Source organism: Nipponia nippon, unplaced genomic scaffold, assembly GCF_047370975.1.
Source record: "Nipponia nippon isolate SJK-2023a ecotype South Korea unplaced genomic scaffold, ASM4737097v1 scaffold_57, whole genome shotgun sequence".
NCBI classification, from domain to species: domain Eukaryota; kingdom Metazoa; phylum Chordata; class Aves; order Pelecaniformes; family Threskiornithidae; genus Nipponia; species Nipponia nippon.
Window position 1 is genome coordinate 239,802 of NW_028262377.1, and position 13,113 is coordinate 252,914.

A 13,113-nucleotide genomic window follows, 5' to 3' on the forward strand; every position below is an offset into this window, starting at 1 on the left:
CTGCATTTTACTGTCTCCGTTAACAAACTTGAGCAGTCTTTTTAAGAATAACATGCCAGTGGAGTACTTATTGATTCAGTTCCTTCTGTAACCCCCTTGCAAAACAATGTGGAGTTTGGATCAATTTTTCAGGGGCCTTGGGTTATAATTCAGCATCTTTTTGCCATAAAAAATTTTAAGCTTTGAATATCATGTTGTGAATTAATAACATTGTTCAGGGAATTCTTCCTAATTTAAGCCAATAATGATTTTTGAAAGATTTTTTAGAAACGTACATGATACTACTTACCCTAATTTTGGAATGTGTGTTAACTTCTCTGTCTCACAGTCTATGGTGAAAGACAAAAAAAAGGAAAGAAAGCCTTCATCAGACGAGGAGACTGAGAGTGACAGTAACAGTGGTAGTGAGAGCGAAAGTGAGGAGGAAGCTTCTAAGCCTCGGAGGTTACGGAAACGAGTAGACTCTGATTCAGATTCTGATGAAGAAAATGATATAAATGCTGTGATGAAATGTTTACCAGAAAATTCAGCTCCTTTAATTGAATTTGCAAATGTCTCCCAAGGCATATTATTACTTTTGATGCTGAAACAGCATTTAAAGAACCTCTGTGGATTCTCTGATAGGTAAGGATATTTAGATAATAGGCCTTCTTGTTATCTAGTGAGTTCTTTGTAAGGATTAAGTTTGGAAGGTTTTTTTTTTAAAGTTGATTGTTAATAAATGTTTAAGCAATATATTTGTATAACAGAAAAAACATAAATGTAATAGGTTGAATATAATGAAACTTTGGCATAGAAAAAGCAATTATTTCATTTCTTACCAGGATACTATTGTATACAGAATGATTAAAATATAACTACTTATATTGAAGATTTTAAAAGCTTTTCCTTGAAATTGCTTTGGAATTTCCTTAAAAGCTCTTCCCTTTTGTTTTCTTTAAACAGTAAAATTCAGAAATATTCTCCGTCTGAATCTGCAAAAGTTTATGATAAAGCGATAAACAGGAAGACAGGAGTTCATTTCCATCCAAAACAAACTCTGGATTTTCTGCGGAGTGATATGGCTAATTCCAAGATCACTGAAGAAGTGAAGAGGAGTATAGTAAAACAGTACTTAGATGTAAGTAAAGTTGCTTTGCAGAAAATCTGAAATCCTTTCAAACTAGGTAACACAGTATAAACTTGAAAGTAGTTGCCGATGTATTGGATGAACAATTCAAAATGTTAAGTTCCTAGTAATCTTGTGATATACTGATAACTCACCATTTCCTTTCAGGATGTTTAGCAGGATTATCTTTCAAAGTTTTCTAATAAATTTAAACACAATAAAAATTAATTACAACTAAAGGATATTCATCTTTACAGAGTATTTTCTAATTTCTGGTATCCATCTTGTATACCTCTACCATATAACTTGTTCACTTTATCCCTGACTGTTTCCATCATAGGAACAGAGACTAGATCTAGTGTATTTACCTCCCCCAATTCTTTAAAATATTAACTAAAGAAAACTTGCGATTTTGGAAACACAGGAAAAAAAATTTACATATCTACTAGAAAATGAAAGTAAAAAGTTTGTAGAACAAAACACAAGCTGTTGAAGTTTGAAGTTGTCTGCCATTTGTTTTACCCTGTTTCTTTATCTTTTTTTTTTTTATTTAATGTAGTGTGATATGAATGTCTATTTTTAAAGTTAGAATGTGGACTGATCTAGTTTTTTTAATAGTTCAAGCTCCTTATGGAACATTTGGATCCTGATGAAGAGGAAGAAGATGGAGAGGTGTCAGCTAGCACAAATGCTCGGAACAAAGCAATTACCTCGCTGCTTGGAGGAGGCAGCCCTAAAAACAATGCAGCTGAGACAGAGGACGATGAAAGTGATGGGGAGGATAGAGGAGGAGGCACTTCAGGGGTGAGGCGGAGGAGGAGTCAACGTATTTCGCAGCGTATTACGTAAAATTATTTTTATGTGCTTATAAATGTCAGTCTATTATATTAAATGTACACCAAGTAATGTAATCCACATGAAAGAAAGCATTTTGTAGATAGAGATTCTCTACTTAACCGTTTATACAACTTTTGTAGAAAGTTTAACAGAAAAGACAATAAAAAAAAAAAACAAACTAGAAAATGAGATTTATCCCATATAAAAATTTATTAATTTTCCTTTGGAATGTACTGTGTGTTATCCTTTTTATTGTTGCCAAGTTTTTATGTAGCTTTATGATTCGTGTGTATATATAATTTTATATATCAATAAGAGATAAAGACACGGGTACAAAATAAGAGTATGTGGTTTTACAAGGATATGTTAACCCCTTGGCGCTGGCGGTCACGGTGCGTCTCATTGCCGGCAATGGAATGTGTGCCGGGAAATCCCAACTCCCGGCGTCAAGGGATTAAAAGCAATAAAAGCAATAATTTCACTAAAGTTCTTTTGTGTAACACTTGGTCTTTTTTCCCCCCAATGTTTTAGTCATTGAGAAGGTCAAAACGAAATTCAGACTCTACGGAGTTGGCAGCACAGATGAATGAAAGTGTTGATGTCATGGATGTCATCGCTATTTGCTGTCCAAAGTACAAAGACCGACCACAAATTGCAAGAGTAGTACAGAAAACCAGCAATGGCTTCAGTGTTCAGTGGATGGCAGGCTCCTACAGTGGCTCCTGGACTGAGGCTAAGCGCCGTGATGGCCGCAAACTGGTGCCTTGGGTAGACACTATTAAGGAGTCAGACATTATTTACAAAAAAATTGCTCTAACGAGTGCTAATAAGCTGACTAATAAAGTTGTTCAGACTTTACGATCGCTGTATGCTGCCAAGGATGGAACTTCCAGCTAATGAATTTGTACATGCAGCCAAATTTACAGGAATTGAAATAACAGAAAAACTTGAAATATCAACTTTCTGGCAAAAAAAAAAAATCAGTTAAATGAAGAGTAAGAATGGAACCTGGGATGCAGGAAAAAAGAAGGAAATGTTTGGTAAACATTTATGTGGGAGCTTCCTTCGCTGTTGTGCAGCAGAAACTTCTCAGTTCATTTTTACTCCCACTGTATTATAGTTTAACAAAAAATTGTTTATATCTTGAAAAAAACTTTCTGTTTAAAAAAATAAACAAGTGAATGTTGGAAATTAGTCTGTTAATGTTCTTAATAAAGTGTTCTTGGAGTTTAACCTAGCAGCGGATGGCTTTCTTTAGCTTAGTCCAGTTTCCAGGGAAGCATTGTTTTTCCAGGCTGTAAAATGGCAGAATCTCCTGGATATATAATTTATTCTGTTGAAGAAAAAAAAAAAAAAGAAGAAAAAAAAGCATGCAGTATCTATGACCTATCTGCAGGAGGAGTTTTTGTAAATGTAGATTTTGATGTATTAGGTCACCCTGAAATAATACAAGAAAAGGGATCCCCAGCAAATCTGGTGGAACGAATACTGCAATAAATTTTTTTACTTCTCTTTGTTACTTGTCTGTTTCCATTTGAATTTCTTATTGTAAAGATCTGTTTAAATCCATTTATATTATTTTGCAGTCTTTTATGTAAAATTTACTATATTAGTGGTTTTCAAAACAAGACATAAAATATTGTTTATACAGTTTGTATAGGCTGACTTCTGAATAATTGGTATCTTTTTATTTTTATCCCTTAAAGGGTGTAAACACGAGTTAACTCCAGGGTTTTATTGTATCCTGCAATATTTAGTATTAACTATATGATTTAGCACTGTGCCAAACACATTTCAAGAGTACATTTTGATATAAAAAGAAACTATAGTTTATTCCTTGTATGCTTCAATTTCTTTCTAATGCTGTCCAAATGGTAATTTATGATGGGGGAAGCTGAATGACTATTCTGCTTGGGCTAACTGGCCATGTATGCATTTCTCTGGGTTAATATAGAGAGGTTTGTGTGAAAAGGAGATAGCTACCAGTATCTGAGGAGTGAATGGGTATGAGTCTGGGTAATTACGCTACATTCCTTCACAAATGAATTTTTAAAAAAATGTTTGTATATTAGCCTATTTTTTTTACTAATTGAAAGATGTTTTCACATTTTGTAAATTGAAAAAATGCTATTGAAAGCTTTCAGAAGCATTTGTTTTTACTACGTTGCCACAAGCCTTTCATAAGCAGTTCGCCTTTCTAGAGAGTAACAAAAGCAGCAGATTTGCAAACAAAAAATCTAAAACGACTAAACTTTTTAGGGGAGTATTAAGCCCTGCTGTATTTTCAAATGTGTTTATCTAAAACAGGTGTTCCTCAATAAGTAAATCTTTCTCTTATGTTTATTTTCTTTTACAAATTTAATTTATGGTAGGAGGCTGTTTTTATGAAACTAGCCTGCAGAATTCTAATGAGTTATTTGATTTCTTAGGAATAGTAATAGTATTCCAAAATATTTTCATGTACAGAAAAAACATTAAACTGAATTGATTAATAACTCCTCAGAATCTAGTTAGTAATTGTTCCTATGGGAAATGCCTTTTTGCTGTTTCACCACTGGAATTTTTCTGAACAGAAATATTTTCTCACCTTTTTATTTTCACTGTTCATGGTGTTTTCTTCACTGTACAAAAAGCCACATCTCGTGCTAAGATAGGTATTGTTAAAGTAGGGAGAAGTAGAAAAAGCAGAAGTCACCCCTGCAGCTCTGGAAGCAGGACATTTTTGTAGCAAATGATGAAATACTGTATTTCTCAGGGCCAGGAGCAGCTTTTATAGTGGAAATTTCATACTTTGAGAATAGAGGGGTTGTATGACATGTCTCATGTTACTAGTAGAAAGAGTTGAAAATACTTCACAAGGAAACTCCTGAATGATAAAAACAAGAATTTCATACAGATGCAGTCTAAAATGAAGTTGTCACTAGTCTGTTAGCCTTTTCTGATGCTATTTATATTAAAGAATCTTATTTTTCATAGGTAATACAAATGTTTCCTTGTTTATAAGCAAATTGTTTCCTGGTCATGTGGCTTTCCCAAAAGCAAAGAGGTTTTTTATTTCCATTTTCTTGGTATTTATTAGAATAAAATTATCAGAAAGAAATTATAATTAAACAATAGAAACCTGAAGTCTAAAGTTGTCTTAGTTGAGAGGATTTGGACCATTACTATATTGTGTAATATGCTAAAGGGCATACATGCTCCTTGATGGGATCTGTTGGCTGTAATATATAATATAGACTTATAAAATTAATTATAGATTATTGAATAAATTGAATAAGTTTCTCACTAGTTAAGAGTTGAATTTTCCCCTTCTGTACTACCCAGAGTAACATCTAGTTTTGTTTTGCCTATCACAAGCATTCAGATTACTTGCTGTGAAAGAAAAAGGTAGCAGAGTTCATTTTTGGGAAACAAATTCCTGTTAGCTGTGTATAACATGGGCTGATGATTTTCAGAGATATGAAATAGAAAGTCTGAGGCTGCAGCTGTAATCTGTGCAGTGCTCAGTCTCTGAGTAGCAGTCGCAGGTTTACCAACATGAACCACATTATTGGCAACAGGACTTACCAAGATAAGGGTTTGTTTTTTTTTTTTACATTAAAAAAAGTGGTTTTTTTTTTTAAAAAGTGCTGCAGTGCAGTAATTGATACAGTAACAGAATTTTACTCCTTTGTGTTGACATAGCTTTGTAGTATTTTTTTCACTGTATGGCTATAGATTTTTACATACATAACTATAATGATTATTGAATTTTTTTTATTCTTACTGCTTTCTCCCTTTGAGTACAAGTTCTGTACGTGGAAAGTTGTTGCAGTAGCTTACCTAACAAAGAGATATTGTCAAGCTTTTAGAATTAACACTAACCATATTGTACTCTTTAAGAAAACATGGACACTTCCACAATCTAAATAAATAAGAATTAAATTATTATTTTTAATCTTCCACTTCAGTACTGTAAAATTGCAGAATAATTCTTGAGTATTTTCGTTATCTGCAGCTATAAAAGATCACAATAGTTTTTGACAAAACTTTAATTACAAATAAGTATTTTTTTAAATGATTCAGTAATGCCCTTTTGTATTTTTTTTTAAGTTCTCTATTGCTTATATTAATGACTCTAACATGTATAAAGGTAGGCATGGGCAATATTCAGCATAAATATTTTAGTGAGGTGTGGCCATTAAAAAGCTATTTAAAATTTAAGTCAAACTTTAGCCTTTGTTTGCTGTTGTGGTGTCACTAGTGAGAATATTGTTCCTGTGAAATAATTGGATTGTGCTAAACATTAGTTCTAACATGAAATACCTTGTAAATAGTGAAATAGTTCTTAAATGTATTTGTGGCTCATGACAAAAAAATTTTTGTAATCGAGTCTGACTCATCTGGTGCTAGTTAAACAGCAGGATGCTCTGCCTAAATGCAGGTGTTAATAATGTTCCAGGGTAATGAATGGATCAGTTCAATTGATCCTTACTGTAAAGCAAACACATTAATTCTGAGCCCCAGACAGATATTAATGGAGTTGAACTCAAACAAACACCTAATGCTTTTGTTATGTGCCCGACGCTCCGAAGTCTTATGCATTAGAAATAGCGAGAGCACAAGACAAGAGTTTGCTTCCACTCGCCAGAGCCACACCATAATCATACAAGCGTTTCCATATCCCACAGAGAATTTGTCATCTTAGCATTAAAGTACTGAGTTGTAATGGGTGAGTTCTTAATGTAAGTAGTGAATTTTTAGATTTCATGATTCCTTGACTAAATATTAAAGTGTTATTGTTATATACAAATAAATTAATAGTATTTTTATATTTCATTTATTTAAAATAAATGTTGTAAGAGTTCAGTTTGGACCCTTCCAAAATGAAACTTGCAGGTTTTTATCCTAGAATGCGCATATGCTTCGTTGATCTCTTTCTCATTGTGCTCACAATGCTCAAATTTTACCTGGGGCACCTATAAGGCATCCAGGGAATCCATTTTTGGATTATTCTGAGAGAATTCTTGCCAGTCTATGTTCAACCCATCAGACATAACTACATAGTTTCTAGTTTCTACATGATTCAAATGCAGTTTCCCACCTAATTTTGGACTTCTCTGTATTAGGAAGGAATAATTTTCATTGGCATACATGCAACTGCATACGCTACTTGCAGCTACTGCATTAAATGTCTCTTCCAAACATCCTCTTCAAAAAAATCCTTAACCTGAGGGTTGGTTTGGGGGGAAATGAGGGGGTGGGAGGGGTGAGTTTATCCTGTGTGGAACAGCAATAGCTCGGGCAACCAAACACTAGTGTAGTGGTTGTACACGTGTGTGGCATGCATTTTAGCAATCATCTGTCCAGGCAAGGGAGTCTGTAACACTGGAGTTGTGAAAGTATGTTACCAAATAACTGACTATCCCAGTTACAGTTTGTGACACAGAGTGGCAGTATTTCTCAGTATTTCAGTGACTATTTAAAGAATTTTTTTGTTTTGACTTCAAAAGAGCTTTTCTCCATAACTGTACTTGGTGAAGCTGTGTTGAAAGGCTCATGTTTTTGTTTTGAAAACGTATCCTGGTTCCTAAAAGCTAGAATGGTGATTTAGCTGATTTCCACCCCCACCTCCCTAGGGGATTGACTATTAAACAGGATACTACTACTGTGTTTTTAATGTAGCCTCTGTCTTTTGGAAGCTGCAGTTATGAGCACTAAACCATGTCGCATGGGACACCTCTTTGCTAGGTTTGGATGTAACCCCCCCTTTTTTTATGTCAATCAGCTCATTTCCAAAGCAGTTCCTCCTTATTCTTCCCCCAAAATATTTTCTGAATTTGTTTTACCTATCCCTTATTTGCAATACTCTTCCCAATTATAGAGGACTACAAAATATTTTGGAAACAACCCAAGTCTGTCACTACAGTTAATTTAGTTTTGAGAAACCATACAGAGAATCATCTGTTTCTTTCTCATTTTGACTTCACAAGCACAGACTGAAGACTTATGCTTTCTTTGGATAACAGCCTTCTTTCTCTCTCTTACTTGTTTAGTTCTCTTGTTAGGGTTTATGCTTGTACAAAAATAATACAGAACCTGAACTGCACTTAAATTGCTATAAGCCAGAAATACATGCGTTGAGGAGAAATTCAATGGATTTTTGCTTCCTTCTTAGACTAAATGTGCTCTGTGAGCACAGGCAAATGAAGTGTAATAATTCCTTGAGAAAATCCATTTGTTTCAAATTCATGAGAATTTTTTGATTCTGAAGAGTTCTGTGTGGAGATGGAGTTTCAAATTCAAGGTCAGCCTTGAACATCTCCTGTCTGATGCATCCCTGCAGTTCTGAACAGTACCATTTCATCTCCAGATAGAAATCTGCAGGTCAGATTCATGTAATACTAAGTTCTCTGTGATTTGGATCACTCCTCATCAATTCTTTTTATTTGCTGTCCAAAAGTACTGATTGGAAAAAAAATAATAATGCACATAGTGGGATTTTCTAAAAATCCAACAGCTGTTACATATTGTATAAAATTCTCAGTTCTGACCAGCTCAGTAGCAGGTCAGAAAACTCAGAATTTTAACAAAAAATTATTTTAGAACTCAGTTTTTCAAAATCAGCATCTGTGATGATTTGATTAAACTTGTGGCCAGTTGTCAGAGATTTCTGGAAAAGCAGAAATTTATTCCTTAAATAATTTATTCCTCAAATTATTTATTCCTCCAAAAGGTATGTCTGCTATGTTCTCAAAGTATCAGTGGTATTTTAAAACCAAAACACCACAAGGAAGGGGGAGGATTATGTTCTGAACTAGAAAGCAAATTTCTTTTGAAGGTACTGCTCTACTTGAGAGAGAGAGAGGATTCCTTTCCTCCCCTTCATATTGAAATCCATGTGAAATAATTGGGGGCAGAAGTTGTCACTAAGTCTGTGTTCAGCCTTCAAGTCATCCAGACCAAACTTTCCAGAACAACCATGTACAGTCTTCTACACACCTAGTCTTTGGGCAACTCTGATTAGTACTGGATGCTCCGTGGTTAGTGGAATTTTTTCCTACCTTCAATTTTAAATGGTGGCTGAGAAACCCACTCAAACAGGCCACTTCCTTAAATGTCATATTAAATACTTTTAGGAGGGTGCACATAGTTGGTCATCACAAGGCATGTATTTCTCTCAGAAGGTCCTTTTCAACTTTGTCTTTTCTGAACTTGCCTTCCTTCTATTTATAAATCAGAAAAAGAAAAGAACCCTTCCATTATTTTAGCTGCTTTAAAAATATTCTAGTTGAGGATTAAAGTAGCCTGTTGATGCCTTACCTCTTCTGCCTTACATTAAAGCTGTGCAATGTGATTTCAAAAGCAAGTTTCAGGGTTGCATTTATTCTGTGGGTAGTAGCTATTAATGAATACTTGTTCATTTTTCTTACAAATTTTTATAAATTGTATTGCAGACTTCAGCACATGTTCCAATGCCAAGTACAGTTTCTTGAAGCCTGTGTAGGACCTTTAAAGTAGCTTGTTACACAGATAAACACACTCTCTTTCATCTTCAGAAGGTATGAGCATGACTTTGTGGAGCTAGGAAGACCAAAATGCACCTACCTTTCCTTGTATGTTCCCTGTGAATAATACCTATTTCTCTTTCTTTGCTGAAGCAGTATTTTTGGAAATAAAACATAGGTGCCAGCCCTGTGTATTTAAGCTGTCTTTTCACATAATTTGACATCTCTTTAGTAGTCCCTTAGTTTAAATATCTCAGCCAGAGCTCTGACAAAGAGACAGACTTCTGAAGATGTATAGCTAAAGACAGCCAATGACTAGTAAGTACCACTTTCTTTATTACTCTGAGTCCCTTAATAATTAAGATATCATATTAAAGAAGAAAGATTTTCAAAGTAGTAGCTTCTTACTTTTATAGCTTTGTCTTTTTCCTCTTTCTATTTTAATTCTTTTGTTTCCTTGGGTTTTTTTAGTTGGTGGTGGGTGGTTTTTTTGGTGTCTCTTTTTGTTGTGTTTTTTTTTTTTAACTTCCTGGAAGAAAGTTTTTTTCTGGAAGAAGTTCGTTTTGGTTTTTTTTAAGCTTTCTGACTGAAGCTATCAAAGAAACCAAAGACAAAAACAGATATTAAGTTGTCAAATGTGTGGAAGTACAAAATATAGAAAAAATTGTTTCAAGCAGGCATTCTTATAAAAAGGATATCTAAATTCAAGTTTCTAAGTCTATGTATATGATTTAACCCAATAAAATAATCTTATGCTTAAAGCTGTGAAATTTCAGTATCTTGGAATCAGATGGAAATGTCTTACTACTAGACTGCTAAAGGAAATTTAGGTTTCTTCAGGTGGGACTCCAAAAAAGTGTTACTGTGCTTTCAGAAAATAAAAATTGCTGTAGCTTGTGCCACTTGAGCCATTCTAAAAATTCAACCCTTCTTTTTAAAATACTTTTTCTCCATTTTACATTTTTCTATTAGGTTATTCTAAGTATACATGAGATTATACAGATTCTATTTCCCACATTTTCCTCCTCTGTATTTCCATATGTATTTTCTTAATTGATACTTCCATCTTTCTGCAACTGATCTGTTTCATAACATACTCTATTTGGCTTACGTGCAGAGCCTTTTGGTTAACAAGCAGACAGATAAATCAGTTCTTTCATGAAAACAGGACTGTGTGCTAGTATTAATTTTTGCTCTTCCTTCCTTCCTTCCTCTGCATCTCTCTCCAGCACACACATGGAAAAAGGAAGATGTGATCTCTTACCATGGATGCCACTTTCAAAGAGTACAGTAAAACTGAATTTGGAGTTAGCCCTTCCAGTCCAAGGTTCAGCCAACTGCAAGCTGCTGTGTGGCTCTCTGCTCTTCTTTTCATAGATAGACAATATCTCTGTTAATTTTTCTAGTAGGACCAATGGGATATTTGCTCTCACTGAGGATTATGCTGTTGGTGGATTTTCCAGAAGTATTCCAGCCAGAGCCAGTACACAACCTCTGCCAAGCCTTTCAGTGATCTTCCAAAACTTACTTGCTAGTTTTCCTGTTATGAATCAGAAGAATAGGTGTTTATATTCATCTCAGCATCCTGCTATGTTCCTACTAAGTCTGGACCTCCCTTTGCTCATGGGATAGCAGAGGGAAATCCAATTACATCAGCATTTCTCAGGGAAAAAAAAGTAATTACTTCAACTGATTCACAAGAGAATATTTTTACAGATAAGGATTTTTAATACAGAGGAGCATTGTTTGCTCCTGAGGCACTAAAATCTTTTTTTGAAGAGCATTTTTCTTGACCTGCCTCACGTGAAAGCATCACCTACTGTTGCCTCCCAACTGTTAAGTTCTCAGAAGAGAACGATCAACAGAATATCAAAGTACTCCAACTGATAAAGTATCCAACCTGTTCGTATGTGTTAAAACAGCTCCTTTTGGCTTCAAAAGGATGCCTTGACCTTGCATCACGCTGCTGTGTCCATGTTGACTTGAAATCTATTCTCGTGATAGACAGAGGTTATCTCAATCATCAGGAAGACCAGTGTAGCCACCTACCCTCAGTTAAGGATTTTAAGGCAATTCTAAACTTTTTTTGTTAGCAGAGCATTGCTGAGGTGGCTGCATCTTGCTTTTCTAAGTAAAAATTGTCCATCTCCATCACACAAGTTCCTGCACACATTTAATTGCTGCTGATGCACACCTTTCAAGATTCTGACTTTACAGAAACCTGCTCTAGTCTAGTTAGAGAATAACAGAGATGGTGATTTGCATCCCTCTCTGTCCACTTATCGCTGGGACATATTTTTCTTCTCTCAAAGTTCCTCAATGACCTGTGGAAACACATGGCTGGGGGAGATGATTGTCTCAGCTGCATTTCACAGAAAAGAGCTTCTGTTCACAGCATCACAACATTGGATTGTTTTGCATTCGATAAAATAGAAATGACAAGTCACTACTATGAAAACAAAACAAAACCAAGGCTAAGCTCTTAAGATCTTTTGTAAGAGATATGCACCTCATAGCACAAGAGAGAAATTTGTACATCTTTTTTCATCAAATCCCAGTCACAAAAGGTCTTTTTGCTGCCCTTCCTGAAGAAAGTAAAATACTGGGCAGTTTTTTCCCTCAACTGGTCTTTGCTCCTAGTATCCTGGCAGTTTACCATTAAGAACAACTCTAGGAGGCTAAATAAATCATCATAGTCTTTCATCTACAGCTTTCTCAGGTATGGGCTATCAACCCATACCAGACTTCTACTCACCTCACTTCAGAGTCTACCTGGTGAGTAGAAGTCTGGTCAAAGACCTTGTGGCATGTTACAGCATTATGTGTAGAGAAGTCTTTGTTCACGAGTGGCTTAATTTGAAACTGCTTTCAACTTAACTGGAAGACATTCCATTTGCAGCCTTTTATTCTAACAAAGTGATCCTGAAATTGTTGTGATCATCAGCTGTTGCATTAGCAAAACTTTTTACTTTAGGTTGGAGCTGATGAAAGGAAAGACGGGTTGTGTATTTTCTTGATACAACAGAACCCTTCATTACTTGGAAGGAACAGCTCTGCTTCCCTCCTGTGACGGATGTGCTCGACTCCTTGACCAGACTGGCGGTGGTTTGGTGCAGGGTCTGAAAGAGATAAAGCCCTGAGCTATAGCTGGGCCATGAATTCCCCTAGTGTCAATCTGTTCTCAGAAAACCCACAAAGGAACAGAGTGACTGCTTTATCAAGGAACAAAGTTAGTTGTGGGTACAGTCTCCTGCATGCCTTTTCTATCGCATGTAATTTGACTACAAGCCAACCACTTTATCCTATAAATATGACAGCCTAAGTGAGCCTTCTTTGAGCTCTCCGGTGATCTCCCCTTGAGCTGGGACGCCTCTCAAGGTTGCTCCTCAAGGCAGAGACCTTTTACCAATGACAGATCTTTGGTAAGCGACCAATATCACGCATAACCCTGTAGTATGGTAACTTTGATTTTTTCTTGGTAACTTTGATTGCATGCTGAATTGATGCTAATGAAACATTATATAAACTTTGCATGTACAAACCCTTAGACATAAACTGTTGTCCAAGTCTGAGACTAAGATTGGACCTAGCCGCACCTAAGCTCTATCAGGAGTTTAGAAAGCAAGGGGGTCTACTCTGAGCCTTGTGACTCAACAGGAGGGTCTTCCTTATTCTTTGCAT

At 35.4% G+C, this 13,113-nt stretch overlaps 1 protein-coding gene across 3 annotated transcripts in view; it reads left to right on the plus strand.

The window, feature by feature from the left end:
* LOC104014471 (nipped-B-like protein) overlaps positions 1 to 6,633 on the plus strand; it is a 224,644-nt gene extending 218,011 nt beyond the window's left edge. For 2 of the 3 annotated variants that reach the window (XM_087735449.1, XM_087735450.1), the window contains exons 36-39: positions 329 to 624; positions 946 to 1,120; positions 1,727 to 1,912; positions 2,477 to 6,633. In XM_087735449.1, coding sequence (XP_087591575.1) covers positions 329 to 624; positions 946 to 1,120; positions 1,727 to 1,912; positions 2,477 to 2,842 — 1,023 coding nt within the window. In that variant the 3' untranslated portion in view covers positions 2,843 to 6,633. The remainder of the gene's footprint in view (positions 1 to 328; positions 625 to 945; positions 1,121 to 1,726; positions 1,913 to 2,476) is intronic. The other variant, XM_087735451.1, reaches the window with a different exon arrangement.
* The last annotated feature ends 6,480 nt before the right edge of the window (positions 6,634 to 13,113 follow it).